Source organism: Salvelinus alpinus, chromosome 20, assembly GCF_045679555.1.
Source record: "Salvelinus alpinus chromosome 20, SLU_Salpinus.1, whole genome shotgun sequence".
Lineage (NCBI taxonomy): Eukaryota > Metazoa > Chordata > Actinopteri > Salmoniformes > Salmonidae > Salvelinus > Salvelinus alpinus.
In genome coordinates, this window is record NC_092105.1 from 16,210,013 (window position 1) to 16,223,760 (window position 13,748).

At 42.2% G+C, this 13,748-nt stretch overlaps 1 protein-coding gene across 5 annotated transcripts; it reads left to right on the top strand.

Moving 5' to 3' along the window:
* Window positions 1–16: 16 nt before the first annotated feature.
* LOC139546369 (serine-rich adhesin for platelets-like) lies at window positions 17–12,678 on the top strand. 5 transcript variants are annotated; one of them, XM_071354693.1, is made up of 20 exons: window positions 17–323; window positions 4,631–4,735; window positions 4,892–5,025; window positions 5,529–5,563; window positions 5,826–5,911; window positions 6,107–6,177; window positions 6,304–6,353; window positions 6,473–6,555; window positions 6,679–6,701; window positions 7,010–7,059; window positions 7,179–7,261; window positions 7,385–7,407; window positions 7,610–7,680; window positions 8,620–8,698; window positions 8,931–8,956; window positions 9,046–9,107; window positions 10,653–10,725; window positions 10,826–11,212; window positions 11,306–11,377; window positions 11,502–12,678. In XM_071354693.1, exons 1-20 carry the CDS (start codon window positions 204–206, stop codon window positions 11,576–11,578), a joined length of 1,710 nt encoding a protein of 569 aa, XP_071210794.1. In that variant the 5' UTR covers window positions 17–203; the 3' UTR covers window positions 11,579–12,678. The 5 variants fall into 5 exon arrangements, with proteins under 5 accessions (XP_071210794.1, XP_071210795.1, XP_071210797.1 ...); XM_071354694.1 differs by having other exon boundaries at window positions 10,659–10,725; XM_071354692.1 differs by having other exon boundaries at window positions 20–323; window positions 10,644–10,725.
* Window positions 12,679–13,748: the final 1,070 nt, after the last annotated feature.

Consider the following 13,748-nt stretch of genomic DNA (forward strand, 5'->3'; position numbering starts at 1 on the left):
GTGCACAATGCCCTCTTGCACCCCCAAGTAGAATGAAACTAAAACCACACCGAGATTTGTCTCGACAACATTTCTGAAGAAGCGAAACCGGATGCCCAGCCAACACGGAATTTCGAAGTGGCGGACTGACAACGGAGGTTGGCGCGAACAATTTTCTGATTTTGGGAAGTTGTTGCGAAAGATAATACACGAACACCTACAGGATGGGTACCGATCAACATGGTAAGAAAGTCCAATGCGTACTTTGTCAAACGTCCGAGGAAAATCGGACAACTGGACCGCTATCAACGAAAGGTTCTGTCACCGCTCACCAGAACTGCTTGGTAAGATTAAAAGCTCTATTGCTGCGACCTGTTATTGAAACTACGCGGGTAATTTAGCTTTGGTTGAAGATTTTGGTACTGATAGGCTAGTAAAGAGAACTAAAACGAGTTAACATGGTTTTCCAAACTCGGTGCACGTTTGCGTTATTGCGCCAGCACTCGAGGTCCCCCAAGGGATCGTTTTGGTGTATTCCCTATGCACTACACAGCTGATTAAAGTAATCATCAAGATTTGGTCATTTGAATCAGCTGTGTAGTGTTACGACCGAGTTTGGGAAACACTGAGCTAACAAGCTGTGGTAAACCCAGTTGACAGTGGGGCCACAGGGTTTCTAAACCCAGAGGTGCAACATCGCGAGAGTTCCGGGAACGTTTGCGGAATATACCGGTTTAGGAAGTGCGCGCTCTGGACGTTCGTAAATTCAGAGCATTGTCAGAATGTCCATTCGTAAATTCAGAGCGCACACTTCTCAATTCTAAAGCACAACATAGATTCGAGCCAGTGTCTTAGTTGAACATATTGTTGCTCCAATCTCGTGAAAGTGACACATTTACATTTTTGTAAAAAAACAACTTCATATCGAAGGAGTGCCTTTGATTTGACAGCGTGCACATGACCGTTATTCCTTTGCTAGACAACGTCGCCATGACAATGCCTACAAGTGTGATCGAGGGATTTCTATTGGAGGAGCAGTTTTAGCCCATCTTCATACTGTACTGTTTTTGGTGGGGCACTATTTGGGCTTGGTTACGATAGGAGACCACTAAAGAAGGACACCTTTACAGATTAGATAGGCTGCATGTGTAACGGATGTGAAATGGCTAGCTAGTTAGCGGGTACGCGCTAATAGCGTTTCAATCAGTTACGTCACTTGCTCGGAAACCTAGAAGTAGTGTTTCCCCTTGCTCTGCAAGGGCCGCGGCTTTTGTGGAGCGATGGGTAACGATGCTTCGTGGGTGTCAGTTGTTAATGTGTGCAGAGGGTCCCTGGTTCGCGCCCGAGTCGGGGCGAGGGGACGCCATAAAGTTACACTGTTACACATGGCTTTGTGGTTTACTTTCCCATTTAAATTCTCAATGCAGTTAGCACTAGGCAAAGGTCTTCTCTGGCCTAGGTTGGAGATGTGGGCCAGTTATTTGGGGGTAATACTGAACGATTAACCGAAATATTTTTTTGTTATTAAATAACGGACGTCGATTCTATTTAGTTCGTTTTATTTTTTTTGTGATCCCAACGCGCTTTTTCTCTAGAGAAATCAAATCATTCATGAGAGAAATCATCTCAAGAACGATGTGGGACGCTGGGCGAAAGGGAGTTTTCATTAAGCAAATATTCAACCTAGTTCAGCGCAAACGTAATAATTAACTACAATGACCATAATCCATTGGGCCTGTTTTTTTCCGTTTCGTAATTAGTTCAACAGCCACAAAGTCATAAATCCCTCCTACATTAGGTCGGATGCTCGTAGATCGCATGAGAGAGGAATGTACACAACAACGACGAGATAGAGGGGTAGACAGTTTGAAAGTACAGTATTCCTCGTCATCTTTGAAGAACTAGTCAAACGATATAGTCAGACAACTCTGCAGCTAGCCTAGCTAAATAGGGTGACTAAAGACAGGACAGTACGGGGAGTACAGAGAAAGGTCAAATCAAATTTGATTTGTCAAATGTGCCAAATACAACATGTGTAGGTAGACCTTACCATGAAATGCTTACTTAAAAGCCCTCAATCAACAATGTAGTTTCAAGAAAATAGATTTAAGAAAATAAACTTAAGTAAAACAATAACGAGGCTATATATAACCTTAGGGGTTAACAGTACCGAGTCAATGTGCTGGGGTACAGGATAGTCAAGGTTATTTGTATATGTAGGTAGGGGTAAAGTGACTATGCATGGATAATAAACAGCGAGTAGCAGCAGTGTGAAAACAAATGGGGGGAGTGTCAATGTAAATAGTCCAGGTGCCTATTTGATTATTTGTTCAGCAGTCTTATGGCTTGGGGGTAGAAGGAGCCTTTTGGACCTAGACTTGGCGCTCCAGTACCGCTTGCCATGCAATAGCAGAGAGAACAGTTTCGCTTGGGTGGCTGGAGTCTTTTTAACATTTATTTGGGCTTTCCTCTGACACCGACTAGCATAGAGGCGCTGGATGGCAGGAAGCTTGGCCCCAGTGATGTACTGGGCCGTACGCACTACCCTCTGTAGCGCCCTATGGTCGGATGCTGAACAGTTTACATACCAGGCAGTGATGCAACCGGTCAGGATGCCCTCAATGGTGTAGCTGTAGAACTTTTTGAGGATCTGGGGACCCATGCCAAATGTTTTCAGTCTCCTGAGGGGTAATAGACATTGTCATGCCCTCTTCACGACTGTCTTGGTGTGTTTTGACCATGATAGTTTGTTGGTGATGTGGACACCAAGGAACTTGAAGCTCTCGACCTGCTCCACTACAGCCCTGTTGATGTTAATGGGGGCCTGTTTGGCCCTCCTTTTCCTGTTGTTGACGATCAGCTCTTTTGTCTTGCTCACGTTGAGGGAGAGGTTGTTGTCCTGGCACCACACTTCCAGCCTATAGGCTGTCTCGTCGGTGATCAGGCCTACCACCGTTGTGTCGTCAGCAAACTTAATGATGGTGTTTGAGTCGTGCTTGGCCACGCAGTCGTGGGTAACAGGGAGTGCAGGAGGGGACTAAGCGAGCACCCCTGAGGGGCCCCCGTGTTGAGGATCAGCGTGGCAGATGTGTTGTTACCTATCCTTACCACCTGGGGGCGGCTCATCAGGAAGTCCACGATCCAGTGACAGAGGAAGGTGTTCAGTCCCAGGGTCCTTAGCTTAGTGATGAGCTTTGTCGGCACTATGGTGTTGAACGCTGAGCTGTAGTCAATGAACAGCATTCACACACAAGTGTTCCTTTTGTCCAGGTGGGAAAGGGCAGTGTGGAGTACAATTGAGATTGCGTCATCTGTAGATATGTTGGGGCGCTATGCGAATTGGAGTGGGTCTAGGGTTTCTGGGATAATGGTGTTGATGTGAGCCATGACCAGCCTTTCAAAGCACTTCATGGCTACAGATGGAAGTGTGACGGGGCGGTAGTCATTTAGGCAGGTTACCTTAGTGTTCTTGGGCACAGGGACTATGGTGGTCTTCTTGAAACATGTAGGTATTACAGACTCGGTCAGGGAGTTGACAGTTGGTCCGCGCATGCTCTAAGTACACGTCCTGGTAATCCGTCTGGCCCTGCGGTCTTGCGAATGTTGACCTGGCTAAAGTTCTTGCTCACATCGGCTACGGAGAGCTGTTTGGCTGCTACTGTCTGAGCAGAGATGAGATGACTTTAAGGAATTCAAAATAAAGTAATAAAAAAAGTAATATACAAAACTGAAACATTGTATTATTTCATAGTAATTTCCTATTCTATTTATGTCTACCCCAGGGTTTCCCCAAACTCGGTCCTGGGTGTCCCCCAACTGCTCCCCAGAGGCATAGCGGTCTAAGGCACTGCATCTCAGTGCTACAAACCCTGGTTTAATCCCTGGCAGTATCACAACTGGCCATGATCGGGAGTCCCATAGGGCAGTGCACAATTGGCCCAGCATCGCCCGGGTTAGGGGATGGTTTGGCTGGGGTAGGCTGTCATTGTAAATAAGAATTTGTTCTTAACTGTCTTGCCTAGTTAAATAAAGGTTAAATAAATAAAAAATTGTGCTGAGCGATTACAGTGCTTTTCTAGGTCGTTTTGGTTAGACCAGAGTTTCCCAAACTCGGTCCTGGGGCCCCCACTGGGTGCACGTTTAGTTATTTGCCCTAGCACCACACAGCTGATTCAAATAACCAACTAGGACCGAGTTTGGAAACCCTGCATTAGGGGAAAAAATACTCATCAGCAGAGCGGGGAGAAAATCCCCCACCCCAAAACATCTTCCCGCGGCCTTACATGCCTTATGAGTTTAGTACAACTATCATACCCAATCAGAACCCCCAAAATAACTTTTTTCCATTGTTTGTTTGTAAACAATGTAATTGTAAACACACACTGAATGGCTTCAAAACATGGTTAAAACTAATGTTGATCTCATGGATGGGATGGTCAGTCCTCCCATCTGTGAATTTGATTGTTTACCTAACATTTAGACCTATTATGTCTTTTATTTGTATTTGTATTTTTGGGGGGAGATACGTGTTATGTAACCACTCAAACTCATAGATGCAAGGACTGACCATCTATGATAATCCCAGATTGTTGTTTGAATCCCAGATTGCCTCTTTAACTCTCTGCTCTTCCATGTGTTGTCTGAATTGCAGCTGTATTCCTCAGGGATTATTTGCCAGAATTCGCCAGAGTTTGACGACCTGTTTGGTTTCTCTGTGGAAGACGTCCTTATCGAGTTGAAAAGGGGAAACAGACTGGTGAGGTTATTTTATTGTTTCCCTTGGTTGTTTGAAGGTTGTTTGAAGGAATTAAGTCTGTTTTCGTCAGATCCTCTAGTTATGTATTATGTTTAGTTATCTAATGTAGCCATTACAAAACAAACTGTTGCTTACTGTACTTTTTGTCCTACCCAGATTTGTTACAGATGTAAGAGGAAGGGTGCCACGGTGGGATGTGAGGTGAAACGCTGTAAGAAGTCCTACCACTACCCCTGCGCTGTGCGAGATGGGGCCCAAAACTTCGATGACCATAGAGAAGAGAAGTTTACGTAAGTGCAATGCACAACGTCTTTTCTTTCTAAACAACTGTGAAATATATTTTTCAACTTCATTGCAAATGAGAGGTGGTTCTCACTGACCAATTTAAAGGGATACTTCAGGATTTTGGCAATGAAGCCCTTTATTTATTTAGTTGAAATTTTGCAGGATGAATTCTTTTGAGATGCACCATCTTGTTTTCAAGTGTCCAAATGAAAAAGGCAAAAACAAACAAACAATAATTATCTACTTCCCCAGTCAGATGAACTTGTGGATGCCATTTTTATCTCTCTGCGTGCAGGTGGAAGTTGCATACTAGGGTTAGCGCAATGCGCTACCAATAACTTTCAGTCATTGCGCTAACGATAGTTAGCATTGGCTCACAAAACTACCTCTAACGTCCTTCATACTGGATACAAATGGCATCCATGAGTTCATCTGACTCTGGGGAAGTAGATAAAGGTCATGAGCATGTTATTAAATGGGTCTCTATGACTGTCTCTGTGTTTTACAGGTTGTACTGTCAGAAGCATAATCTGGAGATAGCAGGTGAGGTGGCTGGTTCATGCCTAGGGGCTACCTGAGGACCTGTTAATATAGTAGTCATCAATTGATTTGTTCATCCCAATATCCATCTGGATGTGTTTAGTTGATTTAAATACCTATTAGTCAATCAGGGCAAATCTTCCTGGCTTTGTACACAAACACGCAGCCTCTGCCGGTCCAGCTGGCAGGTCCAGCTGGTAGGTCCAGTAAGTTATTGAGGTGTTTCTTTGACATGTTGATGAGGGATGTTTCTGTCTCAACACAGCAACCAATGAAACAGTGAGTAGAGCTTTGTCTTTCAACGGTGATTCAGACACAGCGATGAACAACAATGGAGAAACGTCACCCAAGGTCTGTATTCCACTGACTGAACTGTAATAACACACATACAGGACAATTGTGGAATGGATAGTTAATAGCTAGGCCTATATATGACTGATTACCTGGTCACTATCCCTGTCGCTGGCCATCATTGAACTACATCATCCAGCTAAATTCTAAGAAGCAAATACAAATAAATGAATCAATTTCCGTTCCCATTTCCAGTTGTTTTGTCTGGTCTGTGAGAGGAAAGAGGAAAGCCTCAGTCTAGAACACATGGATAGTGGCATTGACAAGTGAGTATGAGGAGGTGTTTTTCATTCCAAAACAACATCTTTGCTCCTTGATTTCTATCATTAATGTCAGTACAGTGCTTTATTATGTAGTTGTGAGAGCCTGGCATGTCTGTCTCTGTCACCTAGGTTGTATTGTGAAAAGCATAAACCACAGTCGTTGCAGAAAGAGCTGAAAGGTAAGTCATTTGTCTCCAAATACTCACATCAACATAGACTTGACTTCTCCTTTGGTTGTGTTTCCCTGTAGTTTAAAGATCAGATTTATCATGTAGAAATGTATGTTTCAATTGTAAAGGACTTGATGCAGTGGCAGGACCCTCATCGTCCCATAGTGACTCCAACATGTCTACTAAACGACGGCAGAAACAAACACCCAAGGTGTGTATTTAGCTGTTGAGAATGGATGTATGTCTGCAGTTAAGAAAGTCATGGAACATGCTCATGTAATCATATATGATAATATAGTGAACCGTAATCTCTTTGCTTTTGCTGTTGAAACAGAGACGGTTGAGCTGCTCTAGCACGTGAGTATGGAATTCTGTATGTTGAAGTTGGGTGATCTGTTTCTTTGATGCTGACCTAGTCCATGAGCTAGGGGGTTCGGGTTGGGGTGACTATTATGTCTCATAGTGATTCTTTTTGAAGGTCTGTGTCCCTAAGGTAGGAAAATGTGTGATATCATTGCAGCAATGGTAGCTTTCTGTGTGTCATCTCTTCCTTCTTTCATCCTTCCATCCCATTCATCTTTGCTCCTTGATTTATATCATTGATGTCAGTACAGTGCTTTATTATGTAGTTGTGAGAGCCTGGCATGTCTGTCTCTGTCACTCAGGTTAAATTGTGAAAAGGATGAACCACAGTCATTGCAGAAAGAGCTGAAAGGTAAGTCATTTGTCTCCAATGACTCACATCAACATAGACTTGACTTCTCCTTTGGTTGTGTTTCCCTGTAGTTTAAAGATCAGATTTATCATGTAGAAATGTATGTTTCAATTGTAAAGGACTTGATGCAGTGGCAGGACCCTCATCTTCCCATAGTGACTCCAACATGTCTACTAAACGACGGCAGAAACAAACACCCAAGGTGTGTATTTAGCTGTTGAGAATGGATGTATGTCTGCAGTTAAGAAAGTCATGGAACATGCTCATGTAATCATATATGATAATATAGTGAACCGTAATCTCTTTGCTTTTGCTGTTGAAACAGAGACGGTTGAGCTGCTCTAGCACGTGAGTATGGAATTCTGTATGTTGAAGTTGGGTGATCTGTTTCTTTGATGCTGACCTGCCCTGTTCTGTTTCGCTTTTTGAGTGCATGTAGCTTTATTAACATTCTTTGCTGTCAAAAAGTTAAATATGTAAATATGTCTCTTTAATTCTCTGGGCACTATTTTTCTGAACACTGCGTAAGTTGTTACTTTTTCTGTCACAGACCGGAAGTGAAATCATCAAAAAAGTCCAGAAAGGGAAGCAAGAGTATTCAGGACGATTTCTCAAACTCAGGTTACTTTATTGTTCCAGTAGGATCCCTTTTCATTATCTTGATTATTGTCGATTTATATTTATACTGAACAAAAATGTAAACGCAACAATTTCAAACATTTTACTGAGTTACAGTTCATATAAGGAAATCAGTCAATTGAAATAAGTTCATTAGGCCCTAATCTATGGATTTCACATGACTGGGCAGATGTGCAGCCATGGGTGGGCCAGGGAGAGCATAGGCCCACCCACTGGGGAGCCAGGCCCAGCCAATCAGAATGGGTTTTCCCCCACAAAAGGGCTTTATTACAGACAGAAATACTCCTCAGTTTCATCAGCTGTCCCAGTGGCTGGTCTCAGACGATCCCACAGGTGATGAAGCCAGATGTGGAGGTCCTGGGCTGGTGTGGTTACACGTGGTCTGTGATTGTGAGGCCGGTTGGATGTACTGCCAAATTCTCTAAAATGACGTTGGAGGGGGCTTATGGCAGAGAATTAACATTAAATTCTCTGGCAACAGCTCTTGTGGACATTCCTGCAGTCAGCGTGCCAATTGCACACTCCCTCAAAACTTGCTACAGTGCTACAGATACACTTGCTACAGAGACATCTGTAGCATTGTGTTGTGTGACAAAACTGCAAATTTTAGTGGCCTTTTATTGTCCCCAGCACAAGCTGCACCTGTGTAATGATCATGCTGTTTAATCAGCTTCTTGATATACCACACCTGTCGGCTGGATGGATTATCTTGGCAAAAGAGAAATGCTCACTAACAGGGATGTAAACACATTTGTGCAAGAAATATGAGAGAAATAAGCTTTTTGTGCATATGGAACATTTGTGGGATCTTTTATCTCAAGAAACACTTTACATGTTGCATTTATATTTTTGTTCAATATAGTTTTTACAAAGACGAGTGTTACATTGCATTAATTAGTATTTGTGTATGTTCTGTAACAGACGGAGATGTGAATGGAATTGACATGGAGTTAGCCCCTTTGGAGTCTGATCTAGAAGACGGTGTGTTCTCTGAACACAGGTAATGATGATGGTGCTCCAGTCTGGTATCAATAAAACTACTTTCAATGGTGGCAGTGCATGTTTAGTCTGATGGGTATGAAAACCCAATCATGAGACATGTAATCTTTTCAGTGTTGAGGTGGTTCCTGTGTAGGCCAAATATTCTAGAAAGGGAGGGAGGGAGATAACAGTTGCCTGCCTCTGTATTGTACAGTGACGTTAGAAAAATAATATTTCTCTCTACATCCCAGAAATCATGCTGAGGCTCTCACCACAGGTAAAACATGTCAGGGTACACACACAGCATATTGCCAGGAGGTTTAATATCAAACCTGATAATAACAAAACCACTGTGGTTTTCCTCAGGATGTCAGCCAGAACCTGAAAACAGAGACGATAGCGATGGGGACCATACAGTCATAGACTCAGTGAGTTACACAACTCTGACTATTCTTGTCCAACACTTCCTGTGGCATTACTGTGTCTCTATCCTGGTCCTAAACTATTGGTTTGATCATTACTGTGTCTCTATCCTGGTCCTAAACTATTGGTTTGATCATTACCGTGTCTCTATCCTGTTCCTAAACTATCGGTTTGATCATTACTGTGTCACTATCCTGGTCCTAAACTATTGGTTTGATCATTACTGTGTCTCTATCCTGGTCCTAAACTATTGGTTTGATCATTACTGTGTCTCTATCCTGGTCCTAAACTATTGGTTTGATCATTACTGTGTCTCTATCCTGGTCCTAAACCATTGGTTTGATCATTACTGTGTCTCTATCCTGGTCCTAAACTATCGGTTTGATCATTACCGTGTCTCTATCCTGGTCCTAAACTATTGGTTTGATCATTACTGTGTCTCTATCCTGGTCCTAAACTATTGGTTTGATCATTACCGTGTCTCTATCCTGGTCCTAAACTATTGGTTTGATCATTACTGTGTCTCTATCCTGGTCCTAAACTATTGGTTTGATCATTACTGTGTCTCTATCCTGGTCCTAAACTATCGGTTTGATCATTACCGTGTCTCTATCCTGGTCCTAAACTATTGGTTTGATCATTACTGTGTCTCTATCCTGGTCCTAAACTATTGGTTTGATCATTATCGTGTCTCTATCCTGGTCCTAAACGATTGGTTTGATCATTACTGTGTCTCTATCCTGGTCCTAAACTATTGGTTTGATCATTACCGTGTCTCTATCCTGGTCCTAAACCATTGGTTTGATCATTACTGTGTCTCTATCCTGGTCCTAAACTATTGGTTTGATCATTACTGTGTCTCTATCCTGGTCCTAAACCATTGGTTTGATCATTACTGTGTCTCTATCCTGGTCCTAAACTATTGGTTTGATCATTACCGTGTCTCTATCCTGGTCCTAAACGATTGGTTTGATCATTACTGTGTCTCTATCCTGGTCCTAAACTATTGGTTTGATCATTACCGTGTCTCTATCCTGGTCCTAAACCATTGGTTTGATCATTACTGTGTCTCTATCCTGGTCCTAAACTATTGGTTTGATCATTACTGTGTCTCTATCCTGGTCCTAAACCATTGGTTTGATCATTACTGTGTCTCTATCCTGGTCCTAAACTATTGGTTTGATCATTACTGTGTCTCTATCCTGGTCCTAAACCATTGGTTTGATCATTACTGTGTCTCTATCCTGGTCCTAAACCATTGGTTTGATCATTACTGTGTCTCTATCCTGGTCCTAAACTATTGGTTTGATCATTATCGTGTCTCTATCCTGGTCCTAAACGATTGGTTTGATCATTACTGTGTCTCTATCCTGGTCCTAAACTATTGGTTTGATCATTACTGTGTCTCTATCCTGGTCCTAAACTATTGGTTTGATCATTACTGTGTCTCTATCCTGGTCCTAAACCATTGGTTTGATCATTACTGTGTCTCTATCCTGGTCCTAAACTATTGGTTTGATCATTACTGTATCTCTATATTGGATGCTGAGTCTCAGAGTCTGTTGCTGCCTGTGATGCTGTGTGTGGCGTCTGAAGAACCCTCTCAGGATACAAACATCTCAGGTAACTACTCACCTCCTACACTCCTTACTATCCCTACTTATCAGTTTAGTCTTGGAAAATCTTTGATAATGCAGACATTTTTTGTCCTCTCTCCTCTCAGTGTGCAGTTCTCAGCCGTGTTCTGCGGCTAGTCCTGGTTCACCTGTCCTCTCTGGTCGACATGGCAGCTCTCTCACACTTGGTCCCATATCATCCGTCCACTCTGGTCCACTCAATGTCACCAACACACCTACTCGTACCAGTCCACCCGTCCCCCCTGATTGCTGTTTCACCCCTGTGTCCTCTCCACACTCTGTCTCCAATCGTCCTCCGGCTGGGCCCGGAGGCCTGGGTTCACCTATTGCTTCTGGCTCTGACTCTGCAGCCAGCAGAGTGTTCTGGGGAAGGTGTAACGAAGCAGGCTGTACACAGTCCATCTTCACCACCTTCTTCTCTGACATGGTCAGCATCTCCAATAGGATCCTGTCGGATAAGGCCAGTCAGGAGGGTGAGTGGCACGGTTGGGTTGTATAAAATAAAACCAATGAATCCATGTTGGGAGCATATTATCAGAATCAGTGACTTTGTTTCTCGCTCTCAGATTATGATCTCTCTCTGAGAGTGATGGAGGCTTCTGGAAAATTATCACAGATGCTCTCAGAGCAGGAGAGAGGTGAGAATTGGTGGTTTAATTACTGGTGTACAGGAGTTTTCATAGCATTGTGTGAATGTTAAGGCTTCTTATTTTTTTAAAGCTTGTGAAATCTAAATCTAATGTATTCTCCCCCTTTGTTCAGAGTTTAAGAAGAAGCAAATGGAGTTACAGAGAGCTACGGCAGCCATAAGGGATGCCAGGTCAGCCCTGAAGAGATAGGCAGCCCTGCCAGATCAACTACAACCCCCATAATCCACCTTCCCCCATTCAGTTCATTGGCATCACAAGATTTTATGGAGTGCATTATGCAGCCATATTGAGAATTTGATTTCACAATAGTTTTCACGTAGTTCCACTTTCTTACCTTGTCAATATTATAATCCCCCCCCAAAAAAGTACTGTTGTTGTTTATACTGTATGTTCAACCTCCGAGACCGAGAACCAATTATGAAACAAGAGACTGCCGTTTTGCTTGCCAGTAACAAAAGGATGTTTTAACTTTAAACAATATATATTTTTATATAAATAGGTCCCAAAAAGTGTTGCTATTGTGTTGATAGCAAGTATACTAAACATTAAGAACACCTTCTCTTTCCATGACATAGACTGACCAGGTGAAATCTATAATCCCTTATTGATGTCACTTGTTAAATCCACTTCAATCAGTGTAGATGAAGGGGAGGAGACCAGTTAAAGAAGGATGTTTTAGCCTTGTGACATGGATTGTGTATGTGTGCCATTCAGAGGGTGAATGGACATGACAAACGATTTAAGTCCCTTTAAACGGGTATGGTAGTAGGTGCCAATCATACTGGTTTGTGTCAAGAACTGCAGCACTGCTGGGTTTTTCACACTCAACAGTTTCCCGTGTGTATCAAGAATGGTCAACCACCAAAAGGACAGCCAGCTTTACACTACTATGGAGTCAACATGGGCCAACATCCCTGTGAAACTCCTTCGACACCTTGTAGAGTCCATGCCCTGATGAATTGAGGCTGTTCTGAGAGCAATGGGGGGATGCAACTCAATATTAAGGTGTTCCAAATGTTTAGTATACTCAGTGTATATTTGTATGTGAAATCGTTGCATTGCGTAGTACCTCAAAGCATTCATTTTTATATCCCGGACTGAAATGTTTAACGTCTTCTGTACTTAGAACTTCTTATAATCTACATGATTAGGGTTCAGAGTTATTCCTAAATCATATCGGTAGGAACAACTTGCATGTGTCTAATTGCTCATCCACTTTTCTTTTAACTGCACTGTTACATGTTTGCACACTTTTTATTAATTCAGTAATAAATGAAGAATCAAACTTGTCTGTGGCAGATTAGAGTTTCCCTTATTCTGAGGTAATAAACACCACACTTGGATTTGAACCATGAACCTTCTGCATGGCAACCGGCATATTATGCCCTCCACCCTCACTATTACATCATGCTGTAAGCTATGGTCTAAAGTACTTAAGTCGTTTTTGCGGTATCTTTACTATTGATATTTTTGCCAACTTTTACTTTACTACATTCCTAAAGAAAATGTACTTTTTACTCCATTTTCCCTGATACCTAAAAGTACTCGTTACATTTTGAATGCTTAGCAGGACAGGAAAATTGTCTAATTCACATACTTATCAAGAGAACATCCCTGGTCATCCCTACTGTCTCTGATCTGACGGACTCACTAAACACAAACGCTTTGTTTGTAAATTATGCCTGAGTGTTGGAGTGTGCCCCTGGCTATCTCTCCAAAAACATAAATGGTGCTGTTTGCTTTGCTTAATAAGGAATTAGAACTGGTTTATACTTTTGATACTTAAGTACATTTTAGCAATTCCATTTACTTTTGAAACTTAAGTATATATAAAATCAAATACCTTTAAACTTTTACTCAAGTACTCAAGTAATCTTTACTTTTACTCAAGTATTTTACTGGGTGACTTTCACTTGTCATTTTCTATTAAGTAATCTTTACTTTTACTCAAGTATGACAATTGGGTACTTTTCCCACCACTGTAAGCCTGGTGTTTAGGCCAATCAGATAAGCTCTGAAAAAGATCTGATGTGATTGGTCAAAAGAACAATTAGTGAAAAAATATACAAATTGGGCTTCCTGTCCAAACACAATGCAATCCACGCTCGTACTTTGATTGGGATTCAATCATGTTTGTAGACAAGCAGCTTTCAAAGGCAAAGTTACCGTGTTCCAGGACATTGGATTAAAGGTCAACGCTGCATATGTCGGTTCATTTGGAAACTACTGGAAGTCAAGTGCACTATTTTAGCATAGTTTCAGATTGCCTGCCTTTATTAGGCTATTGTGAAAACAGGTATACCTTTAAGAAAGGACATCAACAAGATTAGTTTTATTTAAAAAATTTACTCACCTGGGG

Bases quoted from the DNA above. Each gene is read 5' to 3' on its own strand.
- LOC139546369 (XM_071354692.1), top strand. From the start codon at position 204: ATGGGTACCGATCAACATGGTAAGAAAGTCCAATGCGTACTTTGTCAA. The intron at 6,178-6,303 runs GTGAGTATGAGG...TCTGTCACCTAG, and splicing joins ATGGATAGTGGCATTGACAA to GTTGTATTGTGAAAAGCATA. The intron at 6,556-6,678 runs GTGTGTATTTAG...CTGTTGAAACAG, and splicing joins GGCAGAAACAAACACCCAAG to AGACGGTTGAGCTGCTCTAG.